The sequence below is a fragment of the Lepidochelys kempii genome, chromosome 1, assembly GCF_965140285.1.
Source record: "Lepidochelys kempii isolate rLepKem1 chromosome 1, rLepKem1.hap1, whole genome shotgun sequence".
Lineage (NCBI taxonomy): Eukaryota > Metazoa > Chordata > Testudines > Cheloniidae > Lepidochelys > Lepidochelys kempii.
Window position 1 is genome coordinate 159,702,357 of NC_136380.1, and position 14,150 is coordinate 159,716,506.

At 47.6% G+C, this 14,150-nt stretch overlaps 1 protein-coding gene across 2 annotated transcripts in view; it reads right to left on the bottom strand.

The window, feature by feature from the left end:
• The window catches only part of LOC140917423 (interferon-induced GTP-binding protein Mx1), a 29,303-nt gene extending 23,405 nt beyond the window's left edge, over nt 1–5,898 (bottom strand). Inside the window, exons 1-2 of one of the 2 annotated variants that reach the window (XM_073360243.2) lie at nt 5,677–5,898; nt 1,432–1,528 (exon numbers count right to left, since the gene is read on the bottom strand). In XM_073360243.2, the coding sequence (XP_073216344.1) occupies nt 1,432–1,500 (69 nt within the window). In that variant the 5' untranslated portion in view covers nt 1,501–1,528; nt 5,677–5,898. Of the gene's footprint in view, nt 1–1,431; nt 1,529–3,772; nt 3,839–5,676 lie in introns of those variants that run through there. The other variant, XM_073360253.2, reaches the window with a different exon arrangement.
• Between the last annotated feature and the right edge of the window lie 8,252 nt (nt 5,899–14,150).

Genomic DNA, 14,150 nt, shown 5'->3' on the forward strand with positions numbered 1-14,150 from the left:
TCATATGCCAATAATTATTTTAAGGTATTTCTCTCAAATTCAAATTCAATTCAATTCAATTCAATTCAAATTCAAAACAACTCCAACTTTGAAGGCTCATATGGAGATTTGGTGGCTTTTTCTCCACCCTTCTCTGATGAGCTTTCCTAACTGACGAGGGACATTGTAGAAAGGTGGCACACACTTGTTCTAGTGCATTACGCTGCACAGTGAGGGGTTCGAACACTGAGGGGTTCGAAGACTGTTAGGCAACCTTCAGAAGTGCCCATGGTTATCGTCATCTACTAACTATTCAGCTGCCTGAGTGAAATGAGCTGGGGATTGCTGTCCAGTCCCTGACTGGTGTCCACCCCTACAAAAGCGAACACCACGACTGTCACGAATCGGTTCCCTAGTTAGCGCTCTCATTGGAGGGGCCTAAGTCGGAATGGCCTTAGAAGCTGAATGACTGTTTTACCCTGAGAGGCAGTCCCTGCAGAAAAGGGTTGGGATACTTTGGCAAGGCCTTCTGGGGAAATGTATGTTGCTGCTGTTGGTGCCCACAGGTAACTCTTCTGTGGCTAAAAGCATTTCAGTCACTAGGGCTGTCATTCCAGCACCTTCCACGAGCACTAATAAGAACTGACAATACCGTGCAGTCACTGCACATACCAAAATGGAGATTTTTTTTTTTAAAGCAGATACCCAAAGTGAGCCTGAAGACTCAAGCATTTTCTATGTAGAATTAATTGCATTTCTCCTACACAGCAGGAAAATAGCAAAAGTTATGAAATAACATGCACTGGGACTATTAACAGTTAGAGCTAAATCTGGGCATGCCCAGTGCAGGTGTGCTGGGGATGTGCAGGGACAGAGGCCCTCTCCCCCTTCCAGAGCACCCACTTGGGACCCTGGCAGAACACTGAGATTAGTGCTCCTGTGAACAGCAGTAAGAGAAGAGGGATCGCTAGCACAACCGGCACAACTCGAGGGATTGTGACCAGACTGGTTGGTGAGATGGCCAGGGCCCTACCTTCACTATTTGCCCAAGACCTTCTGGTAGCAAGTCCATTGCAACTTATGCTAGCAGGTGCTAGGACTGCTATTCAGCATGCTCCTTTCCCTAGCGCTCCCTGAGGCATTCGGCCTGCATCAGCTCTTCACAAAAGAGAACGTCCCAGAGCTTCTCTGCTTGGAGGCACAGCTCTGCTTCCATCTCCTAAGCTCTCCAGAGAGGAGCATGTACGTATATACATAATTCTCTCAAACCTGGTCCACTGACGACGAAACCAATGCCCAATACTATACGTGTAGTTAAAAGCGCAGATTTCAGTGGAGCTATGCCCACAGTACACCAGCCAAATATCTGGTCTTGTATTTCATCAAAATGATGGCTGTATAGTCCTTGCAAATTTTAGTGTATGGTCTTCCAAATATATGTGTGTCACTCACCTGTGCATTTTTATTCACCTTTGGAGATGGGGGATTTTCCTCTCTCTTGATGCTCTTCCCAGACATCATGCTACACTGGAGTCTTCAGGATATCTTCCTGGGATAAAAATCAAGCCATTAGGCCATACGGAAAATATGGCCACATTTCCTAATCAAAAGAGCATTGTTAATTTAGCTCATATACCAATCTGCTAAGATCTTATTAGGCCAGATACTCAGCTAGTGTAAATTAGGATAGCTCTACTGAAATCAAAACACTAATTTACATCAGCTGAGGGTGGATCTAGCCCACTGTCTCCAACCTTACTGGACTAAAAGAACAGAAGTGGAGTAAATATTTATGTTCTAATTAGTTCTACATAAACTGTTGTCACACAGCATACTTCGTTTTACAAACAAGCTTTTGGGCCTACTGCATGATCTTAGTCCCCCAGAATGATCATGCTTAACCACTGAATAATACTGAGCAACTCTATGCATTATCAGCAGTGTCTTGGGACCATCTTAGGTTCTTTTATTGCTTTCTCCCCGTAAAATATAGTAAACTAGGCCAAAATTAGGACCTGTAGTAAGAATCCATATATCAAGATTTATGGTCCACGCAAATACAGTTAACAGCACCAGCCATCATGATCATCAAAAGAAATAAAACATTTACTTTGCAGCTACGAACGGGTTTTTAGAAAAGCTGGAAATACCATAACATTCCTATTAACAAATCTCAGTTTCTTTTGACAAAAAATAATCACACACACACACACAAGCCATCGCTTGATGCAATAAGGACTAATAAATCTAAAATTCTTAGCTATATTGAGTTATAGCAGTTGTGGATCTGCCCACCTCCCCTCTCTTTTTTTTAAGGAAGCTTACAAAATATATTTCAATATAGTTAGTAAAGAGTTTTTCTCAAACATTCTTAATATACATCATGTTGCCTATTCATTTCACCTAGATTTTCAGAGTTGTTTGCAGTGACTTCTGTGCTATTTCCCTATAATCCAGATTTCTGTCAGATAAGTCATTTGCGTTCTCATACAGTAACACCTGCTAACGTAAGTAATTACTTAAAGAGAAAGAGAACCTTTACCTGGCTATATGCTAGGACTATTTCAAAACTATTAACTCTTTTAGGGTTGCCAGGCATCCGGTTTTCTACAGGAACGCCCGGTCAAAAAGGCACCCTGTTGGCTCTGGTCGGCACTGCCAACTGGGCCATTAAGTCTGGTTGGCGGCACAGCAGGGGGCCGCGGCTAAGGCAGGCTCCCTATCTGCCCTGGCTCTATGTGGCTCCTGGAAGCGGCTGCCAGGTCTCTGTGGCCACTAGGTGCATGGGTTCTGGGCTTCAGCCTTCCCACCCCTGCTCCAGCCATAAGGCTCTGGCTCTGGGCTTCAGCACAGGGTGATGGGGCTTCAGCAGTACAGGCCTTACCTAGCACCGTGGTCAAGAGGCAAGGAGGGGGGTGAGCAGCCACGGAAGGGAGCTTGGGGCGATGGGGGGCTGGGGGAGGCAGTGGGGACCAGGGGAATCTGTGAAGGCCCAGGGAAGGCAGTGAAAGCAAGGAGCACCAAAATACAGCTATACATTATTTTTATTATTGAGCCTGCAAAAAACCCCTACATAAATAAATTACAATGATTTGGACAGTATATGTGCATATTTATAAGTTTTTCCTAAAGCTAATTAAGTATTTTAGGAAAATTTGTTGGACCGGCCCCCAAAAATGTTGTTGTGAAAACCGCTGGTCTAGGGGCCACAGAGACCTGCAGACAGCTTCCTGGGAGCCACAGTAAGCACACTCTGAATCCCATCCCATATCACAGAGTCCCCTCCCAGACCCAAACTCCCTCCCAGACCCTGCATCCCACCACGTCCCTCCCAACCCCAGCCCTGAACCCCTCATCCCTGGCCCCACCCCAGAGCCCATATTCCCAGCTGGAGCCCTCACTCCCCCGCACCCCAACCCCCTGCCCCAGCCCAGAGTCCCCTCCCACACCCAAACTCCCTCCCAGAGCCCACCCCCTGCAGCCCCCCCCAACCCCAGCTCTGGGCCCCCTCCTGCATCCCAAACCTCTCATTCCTGGCCCCACCCTAGAGCCTTCACCTCCAGCCAGAGCCCTCACCCCCCCGACCCCAACTCCCTTCCCCCGCCTGGTGGGGGAGAGCGGGCAACGGAGTGAGGGGACATGGAGCGAGTGGGTCAGGGGTGTTCGGTTTTGTGCGATTAGAAAGTTGGCCACCCTATGTCTTACTTATCTCCATCCTTCTTTTCTCTGACCGAACTTAGGGAAACTAAACTAACAGCCGAGCGCTAGAATCTTTGATTTCCAAGAATATTACCTTTATAGTTAAGGACCAGTCGTTATCTTTTGCCCAGTATTTTTTAGGCTACTAGCAGACAGGGTACTATTTAAAGCAAAACAGAAAATTTTATATTATTCCAGTGAAACAACCACTACGCATAACAATTTATTCAAACTCTTAATTCAGACCCCTACGCAGTGGCTCCTGTACCCTGGGCCGCCCCTCGACATTGTGGTGCCCTACGCAGCTGTGTAGATTGCGTATGGGTAAGGACGGCCCTGCGTACCACTGCCAAATGGCTACATATGTAAAAACCAATCTCTCCTGTTGGGAACACTGGGGCATGGCCACTAGGTAACTCGAGGGGATGGAAGACCACGAGTGTCGATGAAGCCCCCTCGCACTAGGCCCCTGTGTCCTTGCCCCCCCCACCTGCCTGGAGGCACTCGCAGCAGCTCTGTGTGCTAGGCCCAAGTGTCCTTGGCCCCCCCGCCTGGAGGCACACACAGCAGTTATGCTGAGAATCTGCAACAGTATGTTGTAGAGTCAGACTGTCTGAAACTAAGCAAGGCCAAACAGGGGAGATATGGAAGAACAATGCTGAATAAAGCAGCTTTATGTATAGTTTAACAAATGATACAGAGAATCAGGGAACTAGCTGGGAACTGGATTGGCTGGCTATATGGATACTTGGAGCAGCTTGCTATTGGATAAGTATGCTGGAAAAAAGGATGTATAAAAGCCTGTGTAACTTCCTGCTCTGTTGTGCAGGATTTGAGATTTTATTCTCCCTGTACCTTTTTGCAGCTGCAAATAAACTTTTCTGCTTCTCCACCCCGTTGTGATTATTGGGTGTAGCACACCGGGTAACGAACCACTCAAGCTGTTGTTCAGCCTCTCGGCACTGGGTGCCGGCAACACTCCTAACAGGACAATTATCGATATGAACTTTTAGGTTATTTTACAAGCGAGGAGAGGTACAAAGAGCTGTGGTAGAAAATAAAGAGTCTCCTACTTACTGACATCTGACTTATTTCAGAAAGTGTGCATCCGATGAAGTGGGCTGTAGCTCACGAAAGCTTATGCTCAAATAAATGGGTTAGTCTCTAAGGTGCCACAAGTCCTCCTGTTCTCTTTGCGAATACAGACTAACACGGCTGTTACTCTGAAACCTGTCAGAAATCTAGTGACTGCAATCCAAGCTCTTTTTGGGGTATGCTGAGCTGCCCAGATTCGGATACCAATGACGCTGGGTGGGGGGGGGACGCGACTGAACTCAGGTTTCAGAGGAGCAGCCGTGTTAGTCTGTACCCCCAAAAAGAACAGGAGGAGTTGTGGCACCTTAGAGACGACCACATTTATTGGAGCATCAGCTTTCGCGAGCTACAGCCCGCTTCATCCGACGCATGCAGTTGTGCTCCTCCTGAGCTCCCCTGGGGTTAGCACCAGCAGCAGCCAGGTCACTGACTCGCCGCCGCTGCCCGGGCAGCGCCGCGCGGAACCGAGACGCGGCAGCCGGCCCCATCGCAGCCCCAGGGAAGGCGGCAGTGCCCGGTGGCCACGGCGGTGTCTGCCCGCCTCGGGGTCTTTGCGCGCCCAGCGGGCATGCGCCCAGGCTCCCCGGATCCCCGAGAGAGGGCGGCGGCGGCAGGGGGAACGAAGCGCGGCCCGCCCACGTCGCGCTGTGGCTCGCCCCGCAGTAGGAGGCCCTGCCTCTCTCCGGCCGCCAGGTTACCCAGCCTGCGCGAAACCCTGGGTAGCGGCGCCATCCAGGACCCCTAGGCTCTCCCGTTTCAAAATGCCCGCGCTTCCTCCCCCAAGCGTCCTCTTCCGACAGCAACGGCATGCCCCCCCAGTAACTCTATGCGACTAGTGGAGATTTTACAACAGAGTGCGTTTGTTGTCGGCGAGCGAGAGAAGGGACTTTTGTACGCACTTACCTCACTTTTGTTTCAGGCTCCCTGGTAGCAGCTCTTGTGCTACCCACATCCGGCTACCTAAAGTAATTCCTCTCTCTTGCAATAGAAAGATCCCAGCTATCCACACTGCAGTGGTCAGTGACTCACGGAGCAGGAACATAGGAGAAAGCGTCTTACCTGTTTCAGATGCTGGGCTGAAAGGGGACTTCTAACACTCAGATGCTTTTGTCTATATACAGCGCTCATTAGCTCCACCCAGCTTCTGTGACACAATTCAGGAGAAATGAAAGAAACCTCAGGAGCTTTTCTGCGATATAATCTTACAAGCTAGTGCCTAATTTAAGTGTACAGACATTGTGATTTGCAGAAGTGATTTGCAGTTTGTATTTATTAGACATAATTAAGGTAGCATGAGGCAACCCTCCCCCCACCCCAAGAATATTAAAGATAAATAACTAGGGTCAACTTCTCTTTGATTGAAGATGCTGAGTAGGGTGTCTAATTTTTAATATTTGACTGATCTAGGTCCTAATTCTCCAAATTTACCGTGCATAGGCAGTCCCCTGCATCTTACCAGAGCTCCACTAAAGTTCAAGAGACTCTTCATGGGCACAGGAGTTATAAGGTATGTGGATGCTGCAATCACAACGTGATTTGGGAATTATACCTCCCTGCCTCTGTGTACACAGACCCTTAAGTGTGTATTGCATATTCTACTCCAGCTGTCCACTTCACACCTGCCTTCTCAGAGCCCAGATATGCCACTGTTGCTGCTGTTGAGCAGTTCCAGTGAAGTCAATAGGCCAGTTTAGGTCATACAGTACAGTTTACACGAGCAAGGGATGGGGGCAAAATTGGGAACGAGATTTTCAGTGGGATTTATGCTTCTCAGGGTATGTCTACGCTAGAAAATTAGGTCAAATTTATAGAAGTTGATTTTTATAGAAGCGATTTTATACAATCAATTGTGTGTGTCCCCCACTAAGCGCAGTAAATCGGTGGAGTGCGTCCACAGTACTGTGGCTAGTGTCGACTTTCGGAGCGCTGCACTGTGGGTAACTATCCCACAGTTCCTGCAGTCTCTGCCGCCCACTGGAATTCTGGGTTAAGCTCCCAATGCCTGATGGGGCAAAAACATTGTCCAAAACATTGGTTTTGGGTACATGTCATCAGTCACCCCTCCCTCCATGAAAGCAACGGCAGACAATCGTTTCATGCCTTTTTTCCATGTGGACGCCGTACTGCTTTCAGCAGACGGTGCAGTAGGACTGCAAACCATCGTCATCCACCACTTCCACTGCAACTCTGCTCTCCTGCAGACACCATACCATGACAAGCGTGCAACCTGCTCAGCTCAGCTCACCGACGCCGCCACTGTTGTGTCCTGGTGCTGCTGGCAGCAGACAGTGCAGTAGGCCTGCTAACCACTGTCATCCACCGCTTCTGCTGCAGTTCTGCTTTCCTGCAGATGCCATACCACGGCAAGCACAGAGCCCGCTCAGATCACCGCGGCAGTTCTGAGCATTGTAAACACCTCGCGCATTATCCTGCAGTATGTGCAGAACCAGAACCTGCAAAAGCAGGCGAGGAGATGACGGCAGCGTGGTGACGAGAGTGATAAGGACATGGACACAGCCTTCTCTCAAAGCACGAGCCCCGGCAATTTGGACATCATGGTGGCAATGGGGGAGGCGCATGCTGTGGAACGTCAATTCTGGGCCTGGGAAACAAGCACAGACTGGTGGGACTGCATAGTGTTGCAGGTCTGGGATGATTCCCAGTAGCTGCGACTGGGAATCATTGCATGCGTACGGGACTTTCATGGAACTTTGCGACTTGCTTTCCCCTGCCCTGAAGCTCAAGAATAGCAAGATGAGAGCAACCCTCACAGTTCACAAGCGAGTGGCGATAGCCCTGTGGAAGCTTGCAACTCCAGACAGCTACCGGTCAGTCGGGAATCAGTTTGGAGTGGGCAAATCTACTGTGGGGGCTGCTGTGATCCAAGTAGCCAACAGAATCACTGAGCTGCTGCTATCAAGGGTAGCGACTCTGGGAAATGTGCAGGTCATAGTGGATGGCTTTGCTGCAATGGCATTCCCTAACTGTGGTGGGGCGATAGACAGAACGCATATCCCTATCTCGGGACCGGACCACCTTGGCAGCCAGTACATAAACTGCAAGGGGTACTTTTCAGTGGTGCTGCAAACACTGGTGGATCACAACAGATGTTTCACCAACATCAACGTGGGATGGCCGGGAAAGGTACATGACGCTCGCATCTTCAGGAACTCTGGTCTGTTTGAACAGCTGCAGGAAGGGACTTACTTCCCAGACCAGAAAATAACCATTGGGGATGTTGAAATGCCTATAGTTATCCTTGGGGACCCAGCCTACCCCTTAATGCCATGGCTCATGAAGCCATACACAGGCACCCCGGACAGTAGTCAGGAGCTGTTCAACTATAGGTGGAGCAAGTGTAGAACAGCGGTAAAATGTGCATTTGGATGCTTAAAAGTGTGCTGGCGCTGTTTACTGACTCGGTTAGACCTCAGCATAACCAATAATCCCATTGTTATTGCTGCTTGCTGTGTGCTCCACAACCTCTGTGAGAGTAAAAGGGAGACGTATATGGCGGGGTGGGAGGTTGAGGCAAATCGCCTGGCCACTAATTACATGCAGCCAGACACCAGGGTGGTTAGAAGAGCACAGCAGGGCGCGCTGAGCATCAGAGAAGCTTTGAAAACTTGTTTCATGACTGACCAGGCTACGGTGTGACAGTTCTGTTTGTTTCTCCTTGATGAAAACCCGCCCCCTTGGTTCACTCTACTCCCCTGTAAGCCAACCAATCTTCCCCCTTCAATCACCACTTGCAGAGGCAATAAACGTTGTTTCAAAATCATGCATTCTTTATTAATTTGTCACACAAAGAGGGGGATAACTGCCAAGGTAGCCCAAGAGGGGTGGGGGAGGAGGGAAGCACCGGGTGGGGTCATGGAGGAGGGGAGAACAAGGCCAGACTGTACTTCAAAACTTATTGAATGCCAGCCTTCTGTTGCTTGGGCAATCCTCTGGGGTGGAGTGGCTGGGTGCCCAGAGCCCCCCGCCCCATGTTCTTGGGTATCTGGGTGAGGAGGCTATAGAACTTGGGAAGGAGGGAGGGCAGTTAAACAGGGGCTGCAGCGGCAATCTGTGATCCTGCTGCCTTTCCTGCAGCTCAACCATATGCCAGAGTATATCAGTTTGATCCTCCAGTAGCCTCAGCATTGCATCCTGCCTCTGTCATCACGCTGCCTCCACCTCTCCTCTTGCTCATCCCTCCTGTCCTCGCGTTCATTTTCTGCTTTTCTGGACTCTGCCATTGTTTGCCTCCATGCATTATGCTGAGCTCTTTCAGTGCAGGAGGACTGCATGAGCTCAGAGAACATTTAATCGCAAGTGCATTTTTTTCACCTTCTTATCTGCGCTAGCCTCTGGGATGGAGATGATAGGTGGAGCATTGAAACATTTCCAGCTGCGGGAGGAAAACAAGGGAGAGTAGTATTTAAAAAGACACATTTTAGAGAACAATGGGTAGACTCTTTCACGGTGAACCAAGCTGTTAACATTACATAGCACCTTCATAACACGTGGGGATGGTTTCAAACAGCAGAGCCCTCATTTCCCATACCAAGCACCCGTTGGGTTGGCCATTTAAAATGAGTTGGCCATTTCAAAGGAGGGGCTGCAGTTTTCGGGTTAACGCGTAGCACAAACCCAACTAAATCCCCTCCACGCCCCCCACACCCAGTTCTCTGGAATGATCGCTTCACCCCTCCCTCCACCACGTGGCTAACTACAGGGATGATTTCTTTTCAGCCACAGGCAAACAGCCCAGCAGGAACGGCCACCTCTGAATGTCCCCTTAATAAAACTCCCCTATTTCAACCAGGTGACCATGAACAATATCACTCTCCTGAGGATAACAAACAGAGATAAAGAATGGGTGTTGCCTGAATGCCAGCAAACACCGGGACCATATGCTGCCATGCTTTGTTATGTAATGATTCCAGACTCCGTGCTACTGGCCTGGCATGGTAAAGTGTCCTACCATGGAGGATAGAATAAGGCTGCCCTCCCCAGAAACCTTTTGCAAAGGCTTTGGGAGTACATCCAGGAGAGCTCCATGGAGATGTCCCTGGAGGATTTCTGCTCCATCCCCAGACATGTTAACAGACTTTTCCAGTAGCTCTACTGGCCGAGAATGCATCCCAAGTCTTCAGGGCAAATTAATCATTAAACACGCTTGCTTTTAAACCATGTGTTATATTTACAAAGGCACACTCACCAGAGGTGCCTTCTCCGGCGTCATGGTCCGGGAGCCCGGGTTGGGAGGGTATTGGCTCCAGGGTGATAAACAGTTCCTGGCTATCCGGGAGAATGGTTTCATCCTCCGCCTCCTCATCATCTTCCTCGTCCCCAAAATCCTCATCCCTGTTGCGCGAGACTCCCCCCTTGCAGGAGTCCACGTACAGAGGTGGGGTAGTGGTAGGAGCACCCGCTAGAACTGCATGCAGCTCATCATAGAAGCGGCATGTCTGGGGTTCTGACCCAGAGCAGCTGTTTGCCTCTTTGGTAGACTTGCCTGAGCTCCTTAAGTTTCACACAGCACTGCTGCAGGTCCCTGTGATAGCCTCTGTCCATCATGCCCTTGGAGATTTTTTTCAAATATTTTGGCATTTTGTCAAAAGTCAGAGTTCTGCCAGCATTCGTCTCCCCATACAGCGATCAGATCCAGTGTCTTCCGTTTGGTCCATGCTGGAGCTCGTTTGCAATTCTGGGACTGCATGGTCACCTCTGCTGATGAGCTCACCACACTGGCCAAACAGGAAATGAAATTCAAAAGTTCCCAGTGCTTTTCATGTGTACCTGGCTAGTGCATCTGAGTTGAAAGTGCTGTCCAGAGCTGTCACAATGGAGCACTCTGGGATAGCTCCTGGAGGTCAATACCGTCTAATTGCATCCACACTACCACATATTCAACCCGGCGATGTCGATTTCAGTGCTAAACCCCTCATCGGGGAGGAGTACAGAAATCGATTTTAAGAGCCCTTTAAGTTGACACAAATGGCTGTGTCGTGTGGATGGGTGCAGGGTTAAATTGATCTAACTCTGCTAAATTTGACCTAAACTCGTAGTGTAAACCAGGGCTCAGAAGCAGATGGTTTAAAATATACACATTAGCTTTGGCTGAAACATAGTGGGTAGCCAATTTTTGTCAAACATAAAGAGCTCATGTATCAGTTTGGTTAGTGATGGTTTCATTATTGTCCTTCATAGGAACAGTTCTTAGAATTTAATTTATTTCAGTCTTTTAAAATAGCCAGTATAGGCCAGATTGTGATGCCTTTACTCAAGCTGAGTAGAACCTTACTCCAGAAGTAGCTCCATTGATCTCACTTGGAGTTTTTGCAGAGTAAGGTAGTATCCAATGTAAAAGTATCAGACTGGCCCACACAGATGTCTTTCTGCCTTAGTTCAGTCTAACAGGTCATATATTTGAAATCTCCCAAATGCAGCTGACAAATGTATTTCAGTACTATGGGTGCAAAATCAAATACCCTTCTATGGAAATGTGACTCAAAAGAATGAATTCATTAGGAGAAATGGAAAGACTTACTGCCTTAGACTTGCAACTGAGCTATGAGGAGGCTATGATGGAACAAACAGGATGAACTGATACTACAGATAACCTTTATAGCAAGGAATATATAAAGTAACTTGTAACCTTCACCTTTAGTAGCTCAACTCTGCTGTATTCCCTAAGCTTGCACCTCCAATGCCCATCCTATTACTCTTTATATATATAAAAAAACTTGTCTAAGTTAAAAGAATTGTTGACAGCGCAACTGAAAACATTTAATACAGGGGCATCAAATGATTCTACCATTTCTTCTGCTGCTGTGAATCTCCCTCAGTTAAACAGCCTTCTCATACTGTATCCCTTATAACTACATGTAAGCAGAGTCAGAATGAGCTCTACCCTGACATCTGATGGTGAGCTGTGGAAAAGGACTTCAGGGGCTGATCTCATTTGCATGAGTGCACCCACCCTGCCTAGCATGATGGGACTGTTGGCCCAAATGGTCACTTTGGCTGCTGTGGGATCCCCAGTCTCTTTGTTATTGGGGCAGGAGTAATAAAGTGTTGTTATCTTGGTTACGTGAATCAAGGACAGTAGAAACTGCAGAACTGGAATTAATTTGCAAACTGGACACCACCAAATTAGGCCTGAATAAAGACGGAGTGGTTGGGTCATTACAAAACCTAAACCTAATTTCCCCCTACTGTTACTCACACCTTCTTGTCAACTGTTTGAAATGGGTCACTCTCATTACCACTTCAAAAGTTATTTTTCCTCCCTTGGTATCCTACTCTTAATTGAATTGTCTCGTTAGACTGACCTCACACTTGGTAAGGCAACTCCCATCTTTTCATGTATTTATACCTGTTCCTGTATTTTCCACTCCATGCATCTAATGAAGTGGGTTTTAGCCCATGAAAGCTTATGCCCAAATAAATTTGTTAGTCTCTAAGGTGCCACAAGGACTCCTCATTGTTTTTGCTGATACAGATCAACATGGCTACCACTCTAAAGAGCTAAAGTTACTAAGAGCTGAAATCACTGAGAGCTGTGTTAAGTAGCGGGGGGGGGGGGGAGCTGACATTATTGGTGAGCGGCTAGCAGGCTGGCTGGCGGAGAGGCACGACTGGAGGTGAAGACTGCAGCAGAACCCCACAGAGAGGCGTGGCAATCGGCCGTCAACCCGATCAGCAGAGCATGTAAGGTGCTCCCATACCTCCCCCTTTCCACTCAGGCTGGGAGGTAAACTCTGCAGATGAACTTCTGAACTTTGAGGTTGCACTGACCAAGGGCAAAAACCGTGGGTGGGGTGACATTTGGGTTGCTGGACTTAAGACCCTGAGGTGAAAAGGACACTGCCAAACTTACTTGGGGGTGGATCTTTTGCTCATGGTTTATGTTATGAATCTTGTTTGTAGTGTTTCCCCACTTAATCCCACATTGTTTCCCTTCTTTATTAAAAGGCTTTTGCTATACTCAGACTCGGTGCTTACGAGAGGGGAAGTATTGCCTTTTAGCGGCACCTGGAGGGGTGGGGATGGTGGTATGTAATTGTCCCAGCTCACTGGATGGGGGCTTGAGCTGGTTTTGCCTTGTGTTATTGAAAAGGAACCCCTAGATACTGAATCCTGCCCTTGTTGCTGCTAACTCTGAGGAGCAGAAGGGTTACATACAGTTTTGCTGTCTTACATTTCAGTGGAGAAATGAAACCAAAAGTTAATGTTTCTAGGAATGGACAAGCTGTTCTCGCTGGAATGTTATACAAGAGATCCAACATTAACCCCCTTATTTCTAGTCTCTTTCAGCATTTCAGCTGCAGCTAGTCAGAATGGCTGGAACTTTTGAGCCTGCCTGCTCATTTCTAAACAAGCATTATGCATACCCGAGAGTGCTGCTTCACTTGCTATTCTTTCAATCTGACTTAAATCAGTGGGACTTGTGCCTGAGCAAAGAGTGTGTAAGCTATAAGTAAGGGTATCAGGGTGTGCCCTTTGGTTATTAAATGTTTTTCCTTTCCTGTATTTTTTTTTTCTTCTAATAGCGCAATAAAACTTTCTACTTTGAGATTGGTAGCATCAAATACATGAGGTCACATTCAGGACCCAGAGAATTAGTTATTGATCAGTGTAAAATATTGTTTTATGCAGCACTGATATCTAATTGTTCTGATATCTCCCCATCTGAAGGTCCTGCAATAGAGCCATAAGAATAAAAAAGTATTAATAGCTATATCAAGATTGTGAAATGCATTTTATGCTCTTACACAATACAGTTAAATAGGAAAATCAGTTGCAGCAGATTCAATATTTTTAATGGGTCATTTGTGCCATCTCTCTCTACACTGTGTTACTACAAAAGGGGATAGGGTGCAAGGACAGTTGCTAAATTCTACTGAAATGGTCAAGAGTGAGCCGTGATATACTTAAGCCACGGCTTCTTGTGACAGAAGGTGAAGCAAGACCAGCAAGTTAGCGTTTTTACCTTGGAGAGTGAGAGGCTAACTGAGGCACTTCACTCTTATGTGCTACAGGGCCCTGTAGATAATGGCTTGTGTTGAAATACCTCTCTAAACAGCATTCCTTGCTCCAGATAAGCACCAAAATCAAGCTGAGAGGAGTTCCTCATAACGTGATTTACCTGGATGTTGTCTTAATGCCTTCAGCTGTAGCCATGTGAGAACCCAAAAGGATGTAGTCAGGATGCTGCCTCTACAGCTTTATGGGCAATGTAGCCTGCGGAAGGGAGGTTATGTACTTGTGGCAGTACAGATATCACCTATGGAGAGTTGATACTCACCTAGTGTAAATCAGTAGTGCTTCATTGAAGTTAGTGGAGCTATGCTGATTTATATCTGCCAAGGATCAGGCCCATTATA